General features: G+C 32.6%; 1 protein-coding gene across 1 annotated transcript in view; it reads right to left on the bottom strand.

Annotated features, from left to right (window-relative positions):
- Positions 1–14,654, bottom strand: part of LOC108548323 (unconventional myosin-XVIIIa) — a gene marked incomplete at its 3' end in the record, with an annotated part of 172,661 nt that overhangs the window by 152,432 nt on the left and 5,575 nt on the right. Inside the window, exon 2 of the mRNA XM_017901194.1 lies at positions 5,437–6,120. Within this exon, the coding sequence (XP_017756683.1) occupies positions 5,437–6,120 (684 nt within the window). The remainder of the gene's footprint in view (positions 1–5,436; positions 6,121–14,654) is intronic.

The raw sequence follows: 14,654 nt of genomic DNA on the forward strand, positions 1-14,654 counted from the left end.
TACTTCTATAGTACCTTTTGTATCTTCTTTAAAATCTACATGACGACCATCGAACGTAACTGAACTAAAACAAGCATCTAATGCTTTCTTACGAGAATCTACTGACTGACCATGAATCGAATATAATGCTATTGAAATAGTAATATTCGAATCATTCAACAATGCTATTGTCATACTAGCAACAGTATTAAATCCACCCATGTATTTGCAGTATATTTTTTGACTTCCCCAGGTATAGAGGCACGGTTAGCGTCTGGCGGCCAGACGAGTCTGGGGAAGTTAGGGCTAGGCCATGTGAGGTAGCCTCGCTCAATCCCGGTTTTCCCCACTGTAAACCGGGGGCGACGCGTCCGTGGGCACCTCTCGGGAAGGGTCCCCGCGTGGGTGACCCTTCGGAGAGCCTAACCCGAAGGAGGAATCCCTTCCACCCCAGAGCGTTACGTGGAGGGAGCTTTCTCCTCCTTCGGGGGAGGCTCTTGCCTTCCAGACGGGCTTAAAAGGGCCCGCTCTGGAAGATAGAGGAGAGTTTTGAGATAGTCATTAGAGAGTTGAGGTAGTCCTTGAGAGAGTTGAGACCGAGAGTTGTGATTGCGAGAGTTACGCGTTATTGAGAATCGAATAGAAAATACAGACCGCAGTGAATTTGAGTATTCCGAGGTACTCTCCAGCGAGTAGAGAGTGTGTGACTCTACAAATATCTCGAAAACAATCGAGTAGTTGCTGTCATAACGATATATTTTCTTGAACTGGATGACTAAATCTACAATCCTGCAAAGCTTCAACTGAATCAATGACCCCAAGGACTAGCACTCTCCTTGTGAGAGAAGGCATCCACCACATCAATCCAAGGCTGCCTTCGTATACAGTTATAAATAAAAGAGGTAGGAAAAAGAAGTTTTTGGAAATCTCGGAATTATTTATACAATATTAGAAATTGGATAATACTACAATCTTGTTTGAGGATCCTTTTACAAAGCAATTTATACAGGGTGTTTCTAGCAACTGGACCCAGTTATAGTCTCAAAATGATATAAGATAGAAAAGACTCTTATTAGGCAGAATTAAATAACATTGAATGATATGTAACCTAATGTATGTTATTATTCCAAGAATGTTGACATTTTGCAGATTTCAAGGTCACATTTACTTTTTTGAATAGGCCTGCTTTTTATATAAAAACACATAGCAGATATTAACAGATGTATCCTTTTATTCCCTATAATAAAAGAATTGGGGTATCTGTGTTGAAAATTAATTATTTGATTAATTAAATTAACAAAATCTTTAGTGAGATATTATTTAAAAATTTCTCTAAATTGCTGAAGTAATTTCTGTATAAATAAATAGGAAAATAAACATTGAAGTATACATTTTCTAAGTAACTTCTAATATCTAAATTAACAAATTAATTAAATTCTCCATCTATTTATCCTAACACTTCTCTGTACAAAATTAAAAAATGCTTAAGCACTCTAAGCGTATTTTTTCAATGTAATTATGTCTTATAAATTCTCGTCTATCTTCTAGCCTTCCAGAGTTATAGTCCAGTGTTACGAGTCCAGTTCTGGTTATAGTTATGGGTCCAGTTGCGTGAAACAGCCTGTATATAATATAATAACACAAAACGATAGACTATCTCAGGAAGGAATAAAATTACTAGGAACATGTTCCCGTATTGAACAAAAATTGTTTAATACAAACACTGTTTAGCGTAAAAGAACGAATAGTTAAGCCTTGGAATGTCGTGCCGGTATTTTATTCGTTCCTTGGTTAGAATAGACCCAGAAGACCGTAAGGGTCTTCTGGCAACCAGATTCTAATTGCTGTTTTAGTTCAAGTTCCGTGTCCTTTCTCTCTTCATTTTCAATGCATTTTCAAACAATTCTTTATTTCGCTCGGGTCACCGGACACGAGGCTTCCTTTAGCCATTAATGTTAGAAAGCAGGCAACAGCGCTTAGGATTTGGCTGACAATAGGCCTGCAAAGAAAGGGACCAGGCCATGTGCGATGTCGCGACTTTCGGAGCCATAAAGTAACGAGTCCTTCAGGAAGGATCACGAATGCGCGGGTGGCCCACCAGCAACCCCCTTTGAGGGAGAGGCTTCCTCCACCGGCAGACCTGGTCGCGGAAGACGGTCCTCCCTTCTTTGGGGGCATCTGATTCGCGGACCGAGGGCCCACCCTCGGTCCTGTCAACCACCAATGGGAAAACCGATTTCCCTTTGGAAACCATGGGCTCCGAAAGATCGTGCATCGCACAAGTTAGTTAGGTCAGTACCAGTCAGTCAGCAAATAACATTCGAAGAGTTCAGAAGAGTTAACCGAAACAATTACAAAATATACAGTCCACTAAAAACACAAGTTCCTCAAGAGATTTGGTTCGTCGTTAACCGTCGCCAATTGCGGACGACCTATTGACGACATACAGTACTCCTGTAAAAGTAGCATTGGATATAATGAAATTCAATTTCTTAAATGAAATTCCGAGTCCTATTTATCCACATTGTATACCAGTGTTCTTGATACGAATGTACTGACCTACCGCATGATTTCATTCCATTAAGTGGAATGACATAATTTAGATTTATAGGCCATAGCTGAAACGACATCGTTTGATATGGCTAGACGATGCAGTCATTTAGGGTTCACTCAGCGATCTGCGTTGTTCTAACTCGCATGGATCTAATTTATACGATTCGACTGAATGGCATGATGTCATATGGTAAGTTATCGTATTGGCCTCAGCAAACGTCAGCATAAAGGAGAACTATAGAACTGCAGCGATCAAGTTCTCTCCCTCGACAATAGACGGATTCCTATTTTAACCCTTTGGTCTACAACCACGAGTGAGACTCGTGGTAAGAAATTTGTGCCATAAGCGAAAACCACGAGTCTGACTCGTGGTGAGGAATTTGCACCATTATCAATATGCAGGAGTCGAAGTCGTAGTACTTCGTTGCGCCAAAATATACATATGATAAGAAGTATAGATTTTGAACAAGTTGGGACTAAAATAACTAAATAAATAGTAATATATTCACATAAAGTATTCTCAGATATTACTATATACTTTACATTATATTATACAAAATTTTATACATTTTAACTAATATTTATCTCACAAACTTGAATAATGCTTTAGAGTGCGACATCTAGTAAAGCATACTCTTTTGTGCAATGTTGTTTGGTACCAGATTGAAAATGTAAATGATTTTCAAACTATTTCCGTACAAATTTGCACATATATTTCGAAATAACAAAATGTACAACAATAAAACACTTTATAAGGTAAACGATCCTCACAGAGCTACCCATGTAGCTATACTGACTGATTGTTTATACACTCTTGGAATGTCAATGTTCAGTTATTTTGCTTATCATTTGTCACAAGAACGTGCAAGGCTTTACTACCCTAGTAACGTAACAAAAATATTTGTCTCTGGTTGCCTAAGTCATAGATCCAATCGAAGAAAGCTGATGTCACCGACCAAATTTCCGATAACACTCAGAATCAACAGTAACCAAAAATAGCCGCATGGGAACATGGGAAAGACAAACGTACAGAAGCTGAATCATGGATCACGCGTCTAATGGTGACAACCTAGAACTAGTCAAATAACAAACAGTCCCGAAGATAAGGACTGTGCCCTAAGTCAAAGATCCTACTAGAGAGGGGGCCCAACCCAATATAAAGATACCGTCTTTAGCAGAACAAGGTAGTCTGGAAATCATCATCACCTGGTTCTGCCCGTCTATTCTGCGCGTAATCTAATTATAACTTTGTAGTCTGTTAACCGGAAATAAAGAGAGGTACGATTGAGTTCGCTCAATCGGCTCAAGTTTCTTTTTTATTTTCGTTTCAAATCACTTTCCGTGACACTGAAAACGAGATATCTCCCGTACGCAATGTCTTAAGTAAGGATGCAAGGGCGTGAGGCAGGCAGAAGAGAGTTGTTGAGAATAGAACAGAGTTGAGAACTGAGTGGAGAAGAGTGTCAGAAGAGCTTTGAGTTGAGACGTGTGAGAAACTTAGTGTGATATTTTAATTAAATAAAACCTATTTTGTTAGAAAAAGAGAGTTACTGTTTGTTAGACGCGCAGATCTCTGTCTGCATAGGATTAATATAGCCAAGAATCCTACAATACCGTCCAAAATCATGATATCCACAGAAGCCACTATTCGTGAGGTACTATTCAAATTGATGCCTTCTACGGAAGCCACTATAGTGGCTAAAAGGTTAAAACGACGCAATAGTATGCGAGATATCGAAATAAGATACTTCCACGTGTTAATTATTACACAAATTCTTATTTCCCGTTTAAAAGATAACGTCAAATTTATAACAGAAAATCTGTGAATTTCAACTTGTAGCGTCCTATTTATCGAATCCCTTCGAAGTCCTAGAACGCTTATCACGCGCCAAATTAATATTGCGTGACTAGTTGTAATAATAAGGATCCCGAAGTGTGTGTTGATAAAAGAAAGCGTTTATTTATAGAAAAGTACAGAATAGTTATAATGGAGCCGTTGAACAGAGTACCGTTTCGAACACGCGTTTATACGTGTAAGTAAGATGTTGCAAGGATCGGTGTCGAAGACGAACTGATTTCTCGAATTTGATCTATGTCGTGTCTCGTCGAGTCCTGTCCGGTGTTTTCTCCAGTTTAGTTCTGATTGGGCAAAATAAACGCTGGTGGTGGAAAAGTAAGGAGTTTTAATTGGACAGAGGGTGTGACGGAAGGACCTTTGGCTAAGGAGTAGGAAACTGTCAAGGAGCCGATTTTTGATGGTCAATGACGTGATTTATAAGTGGTGTCCGTCCGTCGCTTGTTGGGTCTGTCACACGTGGGTCCCATCTGTCGAGTCTGGTACTTGTAAAAATTCCTAAACTTTCGCCTTTACCTTTACAACTTAATCCGCTAGAACAGCGGTGAGGCACATCTATCCTCCAGAATTGCAGTCGCGATATAAAATATATCGTAAACCGTTAGGTCTGTTAAAAGTGTAAGCCTTAGAATAAAAATCATGTTATAAACACGCTCTCTGGGACGGAACACAACTCTTCTTTAGCTAAAAAAGTCCTCGAGTGCCAAGGGTAAGTGCCATCTAAATATTTGACAGTAGCCTATCTATTATATTCATCTACATTCGAACTACCGATGGCTTAAACTGCGCGAATATTAATCCCTATTAACAGCGCGCACTACAGAAAGCTACCCCTTGACGCAGAAGCCAATAGCCAGAAGTGTTTGCATTAGGGGACACACGGGTAAAACACACTAGCCAGCGCTTCTCTACCGCACAGGGTGGTACATAAAGTGGGAAGCTCTCCAAGCTTCGAAGCATAGCTTGGACACGGTGCTAATTTAAGCTATGAGCACCTGGAACACAGACACACGTCTTCATCCCAAAGCAATTATCTGTTTCCAACTAACCTGCAGCAGCTTGGTGTCGCCCTGGTGATGGTGATGATGTTGTTGCTGCTGTTGCTGCTGCTGATGATGCTGCTGAGCTTGCTGGGCTGCGCGCTGAGGCGACACCTGCCACGGACCCTGACCAGTCTGCGTTTCCTCCTCGCTGCAAGCTTCCTCTTTGCCAATGGCGTTGCCGAATCCTGGCAAATGAGCTGGCACGTTCTGGTACGCGATCACCTCGTTCTGAAGCGTGTTCCTCACCAACAGATTGCTAGCCTCCTGGTAATTCGTCTCGTTCCCGTTCGGCAAGTGGCTCTCCTCTGATAACGAGTTCACAGTGCTGCTCACGCTCAGACGTGGTCCCTTCAAGATTCCTCGTTTTGGAGGTTTCGGTGGCAGGGGTGGCAGGTTCTTTCCTGACTGACCAGACACGTTGGTCGGGGCTGCCGAGGACGTGGTGGTCGTGATAGTCAGCGAGGTCAGGGAGGTCTCCGAAGAGTCGCTCTGAGTTAGACCATCAGGCGTTCTGGTGGTCCAGTTGTTGCCGGTACGGACACTTTGTCCCGAGCTCGACGAGTTTTGAGAGTTCTCCAGTAGATCACGGTCCAGGTAGGCGAAAAACGACGCACTGTAGTCTGCGGTGATACCACTAGGCAATTTTTCCTTCTCTTTCCGGCGACCAGGGATCTTCAACGACCTCCGCACCTGCAAACCAAACGGATATACTCGATTAAGTTTTATCTAGAAGGTTGTCCGTAGGAATCATTCGCGAATAGACTGACTATGGATTTGTGGTAGTATTAGAATTGAGCCGATGACTAAGTGAACGAAAGTGGACTAAATTGCGTAGTGAGGTTTTTTCTCGTGAAACCTAGTTCCTGGGATAGGTTCGTGGTAGAAATACATGAAACACGTGCATCTAGAAGTGGTTTCATTTAGAATTTGTAGTGAAAGTATTAAACATATAAACTTAGCGTGGTATTGGCGTAAATTTGATGTCACAATATTAGGTACAGAATTTTATGTCAAAATCAACGTGTAATTGACGAACAGGTGAATACGATTATGTTAAATCGCTTATTGAATGGGTAATGTAGTACATAGTTCTATAACCTTAAGGCTAATTCTTATGCAGGTGTTTAATCATTTAAGCTATCAATAAACTCACAGACTCGTGTGCCAGAACGGTCCAGTGTTTTTGTGACAATTGTCTGACGACGTGTATACCACGTCGTTGGCGATTCTGCGACAAAAGCATTACGACGTGCGTGGCACAAGTGATTAAGGAGATATTCTTGTAATCCGGATTAAAAAAATCGATTTTTTGTTTGCTTTTATGTTTTCTCAAAATTTACGCTTTCGAAAATATCCGTGTAAAAGGATTTGTTCGAATTCGTAAAATCAGCGAAGTTATAGATGTTTAAAGTGCGATGTACAGCCATTGTACAACGGATTACGAAAACTTCAAACGCGTTTTTCTCGAAACCGTATTTTTTGAACTGGCTGACGGAATACCTTGCGTTTTAGTTGACCGATTGACTCGAAATTTGAAGGAGATCTTCACTGAATGTACCTTTATCGTGTGAGCTACGGATTTCAAAATCTGATGCTTTTTTTATTTTTGTTTACAACACAAAGGACAAAAAACACGAGGAAAATCGATATTTAAACTTCGAAATGCCGCCATTTTTTTAATTTTCGAAATTTCGCTGTTTTGGTAATTCATGGTATAGTCGTGTTTATACTAATTAAAATACATTTCGGTTTTTTCGTTTCCGATAACCAGATGATCCGGAATCATGTCAACCATTCGAGCCCATTTTTTAAATCATGATTTACCTAAGGCTATATAATTTCCACAATTGTCATTAATTTCGTTAAAAAAAAGATTGTAAATATTCTCTAACTATAAATAAATCTGAGTGCGGAAACTGCATGTGAATGAAAAAATAAATCGAAAATATTACATCGTATTAACCCTGTCACGAGTACGGTCGTAAATGTACAGTGTAAAAATTAGTAAAAGCACAATATTGTGCAAACAGTATAACGTAGTAAGAACAAAACTCCGAAATTGTATGAATAAAATTGAAAAATAATTCAACGATACATATGACGTTTACGATAAACATTTATCGCAGATATGAGCCGTGGTGGCGCTAGTGAGTTAACGCGCTGAGCGCTATGTCAGCCGCTAACTGGCACTAAACTTTCTACTCGGTGACTGACAGTATGCTTTTCGTGCAGGGCGATAGTGTATGTTGATTGACAATACAAAATTGAGAAAACTACTATTTTACAATTACTATTAAAATTACTATTAAAATTAAAATTATAACTAAAAATAACTAAATTAACTAATTAACTAAAATTGTAACTAAATTATAACTATTAAAATTAAGAAAACTTCTATTAATAAATTTTTAGTAATTTCGAGATCATATCACGAATGAAAAGAAAATATCTGAAAATATCAAGAAAATATCTGATACAGGTTAAAGGGTAAGCAAGACGAAAGAAGCTTGGCGCTTGACGTGTTAAATGAAAAGTCGCCTTAAGACTGCCGAAACGTTTACTCGTGAAAGGGTTAAACGAAAGAGAAAAAAAATGTAAACAACCCCATACAAAAAAATCGAGAAGAGATTCTATCTTCGATGATATTCTAACAGGCCAGTGACGAGGAAAGACTGATTTCCTCGACAAACGTAACGGAGATCTCACGAACGATAACGTCAAATGCCTCACCGTGTGTAAAGCCTACACGAAAATTAATTAACAACGATGCAACCTGGGAGATTTGTATGAAGATCATGAAGAAAATCTACCGTTAAGTTTTCGCCTTTACTTCAGTCAAGGGAGAACAGAACGACGAGGAAATGCAAGGGAAGGAGGAGTAGGTGGAAGAGACACGAGTATCCGTTATCCAGATTTAATGATTCGAAGGGTTGCAACGTTCAACGAATGAAAACGTTCTGGTATATCATATAGCAGCAACTGTGATTTTATTATAATAATTCCTTGAAGAAAACGGTACTCGCGTTTATATCGTGTTATCCAAGTCTTTTATACAGATAATTATGTGTGAATGAAACTGACAAATACCTTGAAATACGTGTCTCTGTGACTAAAATTGAAGTATATTTTGAAAATAAAAAATATTTTTATGATTAAAACTAAAGTATATTTTCAGGTCAATGTGTTTATTGTTAAAACTAAAGTATATTTTGAAGTTAATGTTTTTATAAGTAAAACTAAAGTGTATTTTGAGGTTAATGTTTTTATGATTAAAACTGAAATATACTTATTTTAAACAAATAAATGTTTGCATAGACGAGACAACAATTTTATCAGCTTCCTTTTATAGAAAATGAAAATACGTTTAGCATAATTGAATTATAAATAAAGCTGGATAGAATTTATTTGAAATGATAATTTAAAAATAATAATTATTTCAAATATCGTTAATTATTATTTGGTAAGTAATGTATTCCAATCAATACTTATAGTATTTAATTAAATAATAAGTTAAATAAGTGCTTTATCTAGTTAATTAAACAATAAATTGAAGAATTGATTGTTTGAGAAAAAAAGTAATAAATAATTTAATATTTATTAAATTTATTAAAATGCTTTTTAATAAAACCAATAGATAACATATTTCAAATAACATTTCTTTTTTAATCACCAGATATAGTAAGACCCAAAATGATATTTCTCTTGTTAGAAGCACTAAATGTAAATACTTTCATGGAAAATTATATAAGTAACAGTGACTTGCAAGATGTGACGAATATAATGAATCATAATAATGCAATGAATAATGCATTTAGCAATAAAATTACATAAAATGTTGTAATTTATGTTTTAAATTTCCTTTAAAACATTGGTCAACGATGCTTGATATTCAGGCAAAATGCTAAAAAACTTCCAAGAAGGAAGTAAATCCTAAATCCAGAATATATTTCCTTCCTCAAGCACATAAGAATTTTGTGGTGAAATTTTTCCTGTTTAAGAACTGCTTTTGGTTTCCTTTTTCCTTTTTCCGTTCTCAAGGTGAAAGGCAAAGTTTTGTATGGACATCAATAATATTATCAGAAACTATAGAAAAGAAGTTTGCTCTTCACATAAACTTAACTACCAACTTGATTCGTAAATCAAGAGTATTCTAATTAAATTGACATTGTTCCCTTGGACATTTCATAGAATATTCTATTGCTTCAACATTTTGCGTATAACAGTATGGCTAAGGATAGAAAGACACAATGGTTAAAATCTAAACTTGCAACGCACATTTCAATTACTTATAGACCAAATTAATTTAATTAATAAAGACTTAGAGATTACTAGAATAATAAAGACACAATTATTAACACTTGGGGTAAGTAGTCAAAAACACAATTGACACCTTTTTTGATATCCTTAAACAACACTAAATTGTCATAAAGTTCTGTAACTGAATAATGCTCTATTTTCATTGACCAGAAGATATTTAACAGGATATGTTGCCTCAACATTCTGTACAATGTAAGAGTATTAATAAGAACAGGAAGAGGAATTAGTTAAAGTCAAGACATGGACACACATTATAATTAAGTACAAACCAGTCTTAGATATCATTAAAATAATGACATATTTATTAACACTTAGCATAATTGATGAAGGACAAGATTATCAGAAGGATATCATTTTTGGACATTCTCTGGATAATCCTAACTTTAAATGCGATTCTTTGCCAAAGCAATCTATTGACTAGAGAACATTTCATAATACTTCAAAGTTTTATATGGAAGAACATGGATAACATCAAGATAGATCACTAGAATCAGTCAAAGTCAAGACTTGGTTATTATCTGTATCCAAGTTGAAAATTGATATTATAAGATTAGTAGAACTTGAATATTAGAACAACACAGAAAAATGATCAGAACTTAGACATTATTATATTAAGAAAATGATTATTTGCATATTATTAATAAACTCATATTTTCTTATCTTCCCAACAGACTGAACATTGTGAACATTTATATTTCAAATTTCATTTTTCACTCGCATTGTAATTAATTATAAGAAACATTGTGTTTGTACGTAATGAAATTAACATATGCTATGTAATCAACTTCATGAACTTACAATCAGACATTATCTGCAAATGATCTTGCAAATTATTTGCAAATTATCCTATTTCGCTATCATTGAATCCAACTATCTCACATACATTGCACTTCCATTAACAAAATTCTGTCTTAAAAATTGTACAAAGAATTTATACAAATTAAAAAAAAGAAAAATGTATACAAAAGATTGACAAAAAATTTTGTACAAACTTAAATACAAAAAATTTATACAAAATGTAATATGCAATAAAAATTTTGTACAAAATTTTATATACAGTAAAAATTTATACAAAAGATTTGTACAAAATTTTATCAAACATTTATATTAAAAAGTTCTCTCAGTTCACATTGCTACAGTTCAATAATTCTATATTTGTCCAAATGCATCCACGTTTTAAATTTCGCTACTTAACATGACCATTCAAAAATAACATAAAATCATTTTCTTCTATTCTATGATTTATATATTCTCGTGAAAAAGGCTGAATCTTGCGTTCACCTTGATATAGTTTTAAGGAGGTGTTAAAAACACATTCAATCACGATAAGTAAATAGCTAGTTGTTGTTTATGCGTGCACATTACAAGATATTTAATATGAAAGATCTCAGGATATGAATACCTCAGAGGCAGCCGTACGTGAAGGAACAATGACGTGTCTAGTCTAAAGCTTATTCGTTTTCCTAGATCTCTTACATCAAGTGCCTCTGTGATAAGTGTACAATGCATAGATGCTAGTTATGAATCAATTCTCTTAAATTTGTGCATTCCATATAAATTAATTAATTATTATACACGCTATATGTAATTATTATATATAAATATTAAATGTTAATTGCCAATATACAGGGTGTCCCATTTAGGTTGATAGAATGAAAAATTCTGCAGAGAGTTGATTTAAAGAAAACAATTTACCTTTAGCATTTTAAATTACAAAATGAAAAAATACCAAATACAAAAAGGAAAATTAAAACAATAAAAAATAAGAATCAGCTTATTTTGTCTTAAATCACTTATTTACAAAATTTTTATTTACTGAAAACCGTCTGCCTTTTAGCATTTTAAATTACAAAATAAAAAAATACCAAATACAAAAAGGAAAACTAAAATAATAAAAAACACGCTTATTTCTTTTTTTAAATCACTTGTTTATAAAATTTGTCACTATGTCAACTTAAATAGGACACCCTATACATGTAAGTCATGATAATTATGGACATATGTACATAAATAAATATTACAAACTAAAAAAAAATTATACAGGGTGTCTCATAATTTCAACAAATTTTCTATTTCTTACACACTTAAGTCACTCATTTGTCAAATTGATTAACTCCAGAAAATAGAAGATAGACATTTACTTCAAATATTAAAAGTTAAACATTAATCAAGTACTTTGACAGTAGAATTTATTATAAAAAATATTCAAAAAATTAAGTTATCCACTTTGGTCTGTGATTATATTTTAATTTTAATCAGCCTATAATTGCCTACAAATTGGAATATTTACAGTTTTATTCAAAAAGAAAATAATCTTGACATTTCTATATGACAACGTATACTTTTGACTTCAAAACAAATTTTTGTTATAACTTTTTAATAAAACGTTCCAAGTTTAATTATTTTTTAATTATTTTATTGATGTTATTTGAGAACTAATATATTCTCAAATTAACATAAATATTTCATAAAGTATTTCACACAAAAGGTAAATTAATGTATCTATAATTAAATAATTTATTTTTTATTTCAAGAAATAAATAGTTTTGTAAATGCTTGTTATTTCACTTTGTTGAAGCTAATTGGTTTCTTAACATATAGTATTAAATGCACTGTTAATTAACACTTAAACTTATTGTTTTACACTTATTCCAAATGTTATTCCAGAAATAAACCTTTAATTAAGAAATAAACCTTATTTCCACAAATAATCAATTCTTCCATTTTTCTTTTTTTTTATTTAATTGAGTAAATGAATATCATACCATAAATTAGAAAATATTACTTTTCAAATAATAATCAAATAATTAAATAATTAAATAAAATAATTATTTCAAATGATTCATCTTTAGTTATTACTCAAAATAAATTTCATTCAAGCCTGCTTTAAAATGTATTAAGTTCAGATTAGAGTAATTAAAAGCTACAGTATATAAGTACAATCTAATACACAGGAAAATAAAAATTTTCAATTGTTTTTATTATCATAATCTCATACTAAAATATCAGGAAAATTTAAAACTTACACACGTTCACAATTGTATATTGAACAAATGTCCTAAGATTAATTCTTTGGATAACTCATAAATTATGAAATTACTATTGTTATAATAACATTAAAACTCTGGAATTAATTGAAACATGAGATTTAATTTAACCATTTGAACTCCTTTGTGGACTTAATTTCCATTGTCAGGTAATTGAAAATTCCATAAACCTATACAAAGTTTTAAAGATTTCAATGTTATTGAGAATGTAATTATTAGCAAAAATTTGGTTAAATTGTATCGCATTAATCAACTATATCCACAAGTAGATTTAAAATAAAACACTTAAAATGACAGGGAAAAGATTGAAGAAATTAAGAGTGCAAAGGGTTAATTAGTACAATTATTTATTCGTTTCATAATTTTTCTAAAAACAGTTTTTCTAAGATATGTAACATCCTATTTTCTGCCTTGAAAAGAGCCATAATCAATTTGAAGCAATAATCTTTTAAACAATAAAATTATCATTGTGAACAATGCTATATCAGTTACATAGTTAATATACAAATTTATAAAATAAAACCGAGAAATAGTTATATAGTTAATATGTAGTTAATATACAAATTTATAAAATAAAACTTACTATAAAATAAAACGAGAAATAGGAAAATGATAAATATGGTTAAATTAGATTAAATTAGGTTAAATTAGATTATATAGTTTATAAAACAGTGTTTTAAGAAGCATAAAGAGAAATTAAAAATTTAAAATATAAGTTAAATTATTATATGGAAAACTGTAAGCTCATTTTAAGTCCAAGGGCAAGGACTATGATCAATAAATGGATAAATAATACAAATTTATAAAATAAAATTGTAGAAAATTATATTCTTATGAAAAATAAAAATTTGCATATTTCATACAAAATATGTTATAAATAGGATAATATCAAATTAAATATACATTTTAATTTCATCTATAAATTGATAAAATAATGATATGTAACATTTTTGAAACATTTATGACAAAATGTCTTTTTCGATATTGATATAAAAAGCTATGTTAAGAATAATAATAATCTATATATTTATATATTATTATCTCCTAAATAAATTTATAAAAAAATGTAATATTTTTGAAAAATGTATGACAAAATGTCTTTTTCGGTATAGAAAGCTATGTTAAGAATAATAATAATCTATATATTTATATATTATTATCTCCTACGTTTTATAAATATTCGTGTTTCACCAATAAATAATTATATTTTAAGAAACGATAAATAATCTCTTCCTTTCCAAGATTAGATATAGGAAAAGGGAAAAAATAAACTTTGAATTGGCGGAGGATGAACTAAGAAAATAATTATAGAGTCTAGAATTAAACAAACTTTGTACGTTACTGATAATATTACACGTGCAAAATTATTCTCACACGTATCCCATTCAATTTCAATTTAATAAATAATCTTCTGAATATTTGGATTGTAACATTTATATTATATACATTTAAATGTAATAAATGAACTTTTAAATAATTTAATTGCAATATTTATATTTATTACACCTACATGTAACAAAGTAATTTTAAAATATTTTTAACTGTAACATTAGCATTAATTACATTTAAGTGTAATAAAGCAATTTCAAAATACTTTTAAGCTCAATATTCACACTAATTACATTTAGATATAATAAATAATTTTTGGAATATTTTGAATGGCAATATTTACATTAATCATATTTAAATGCAACAAAGTATTTTCAAAATATTTTTAATTGCAATATTTACACTAATTCATTATAATAATTACACTAATTTAAATATAATACATAAACTTCTAAATATTTTAATTACAACAGTGCTGTTAGTTACATTTAAATGTGATAATATTTTAATATTATATATATATAAAGTATA

Source organism: Eufriesea mexicana, unplaced genomic scaffold (genome assembly GCF_001483705.2).
Source record: "Eufriesea mexicana isolate 0111107269 unplaced genomic scaffold, ASM148370v2 scaffold1532, whole genome shotgun sequence".
NCBI classification, from domain to species: Eukaryota; Metazoa; Arthropoda; class Insecta; order Hymenoptera; family Apidae; genus Eufriesea; species Eufriesea mexicana.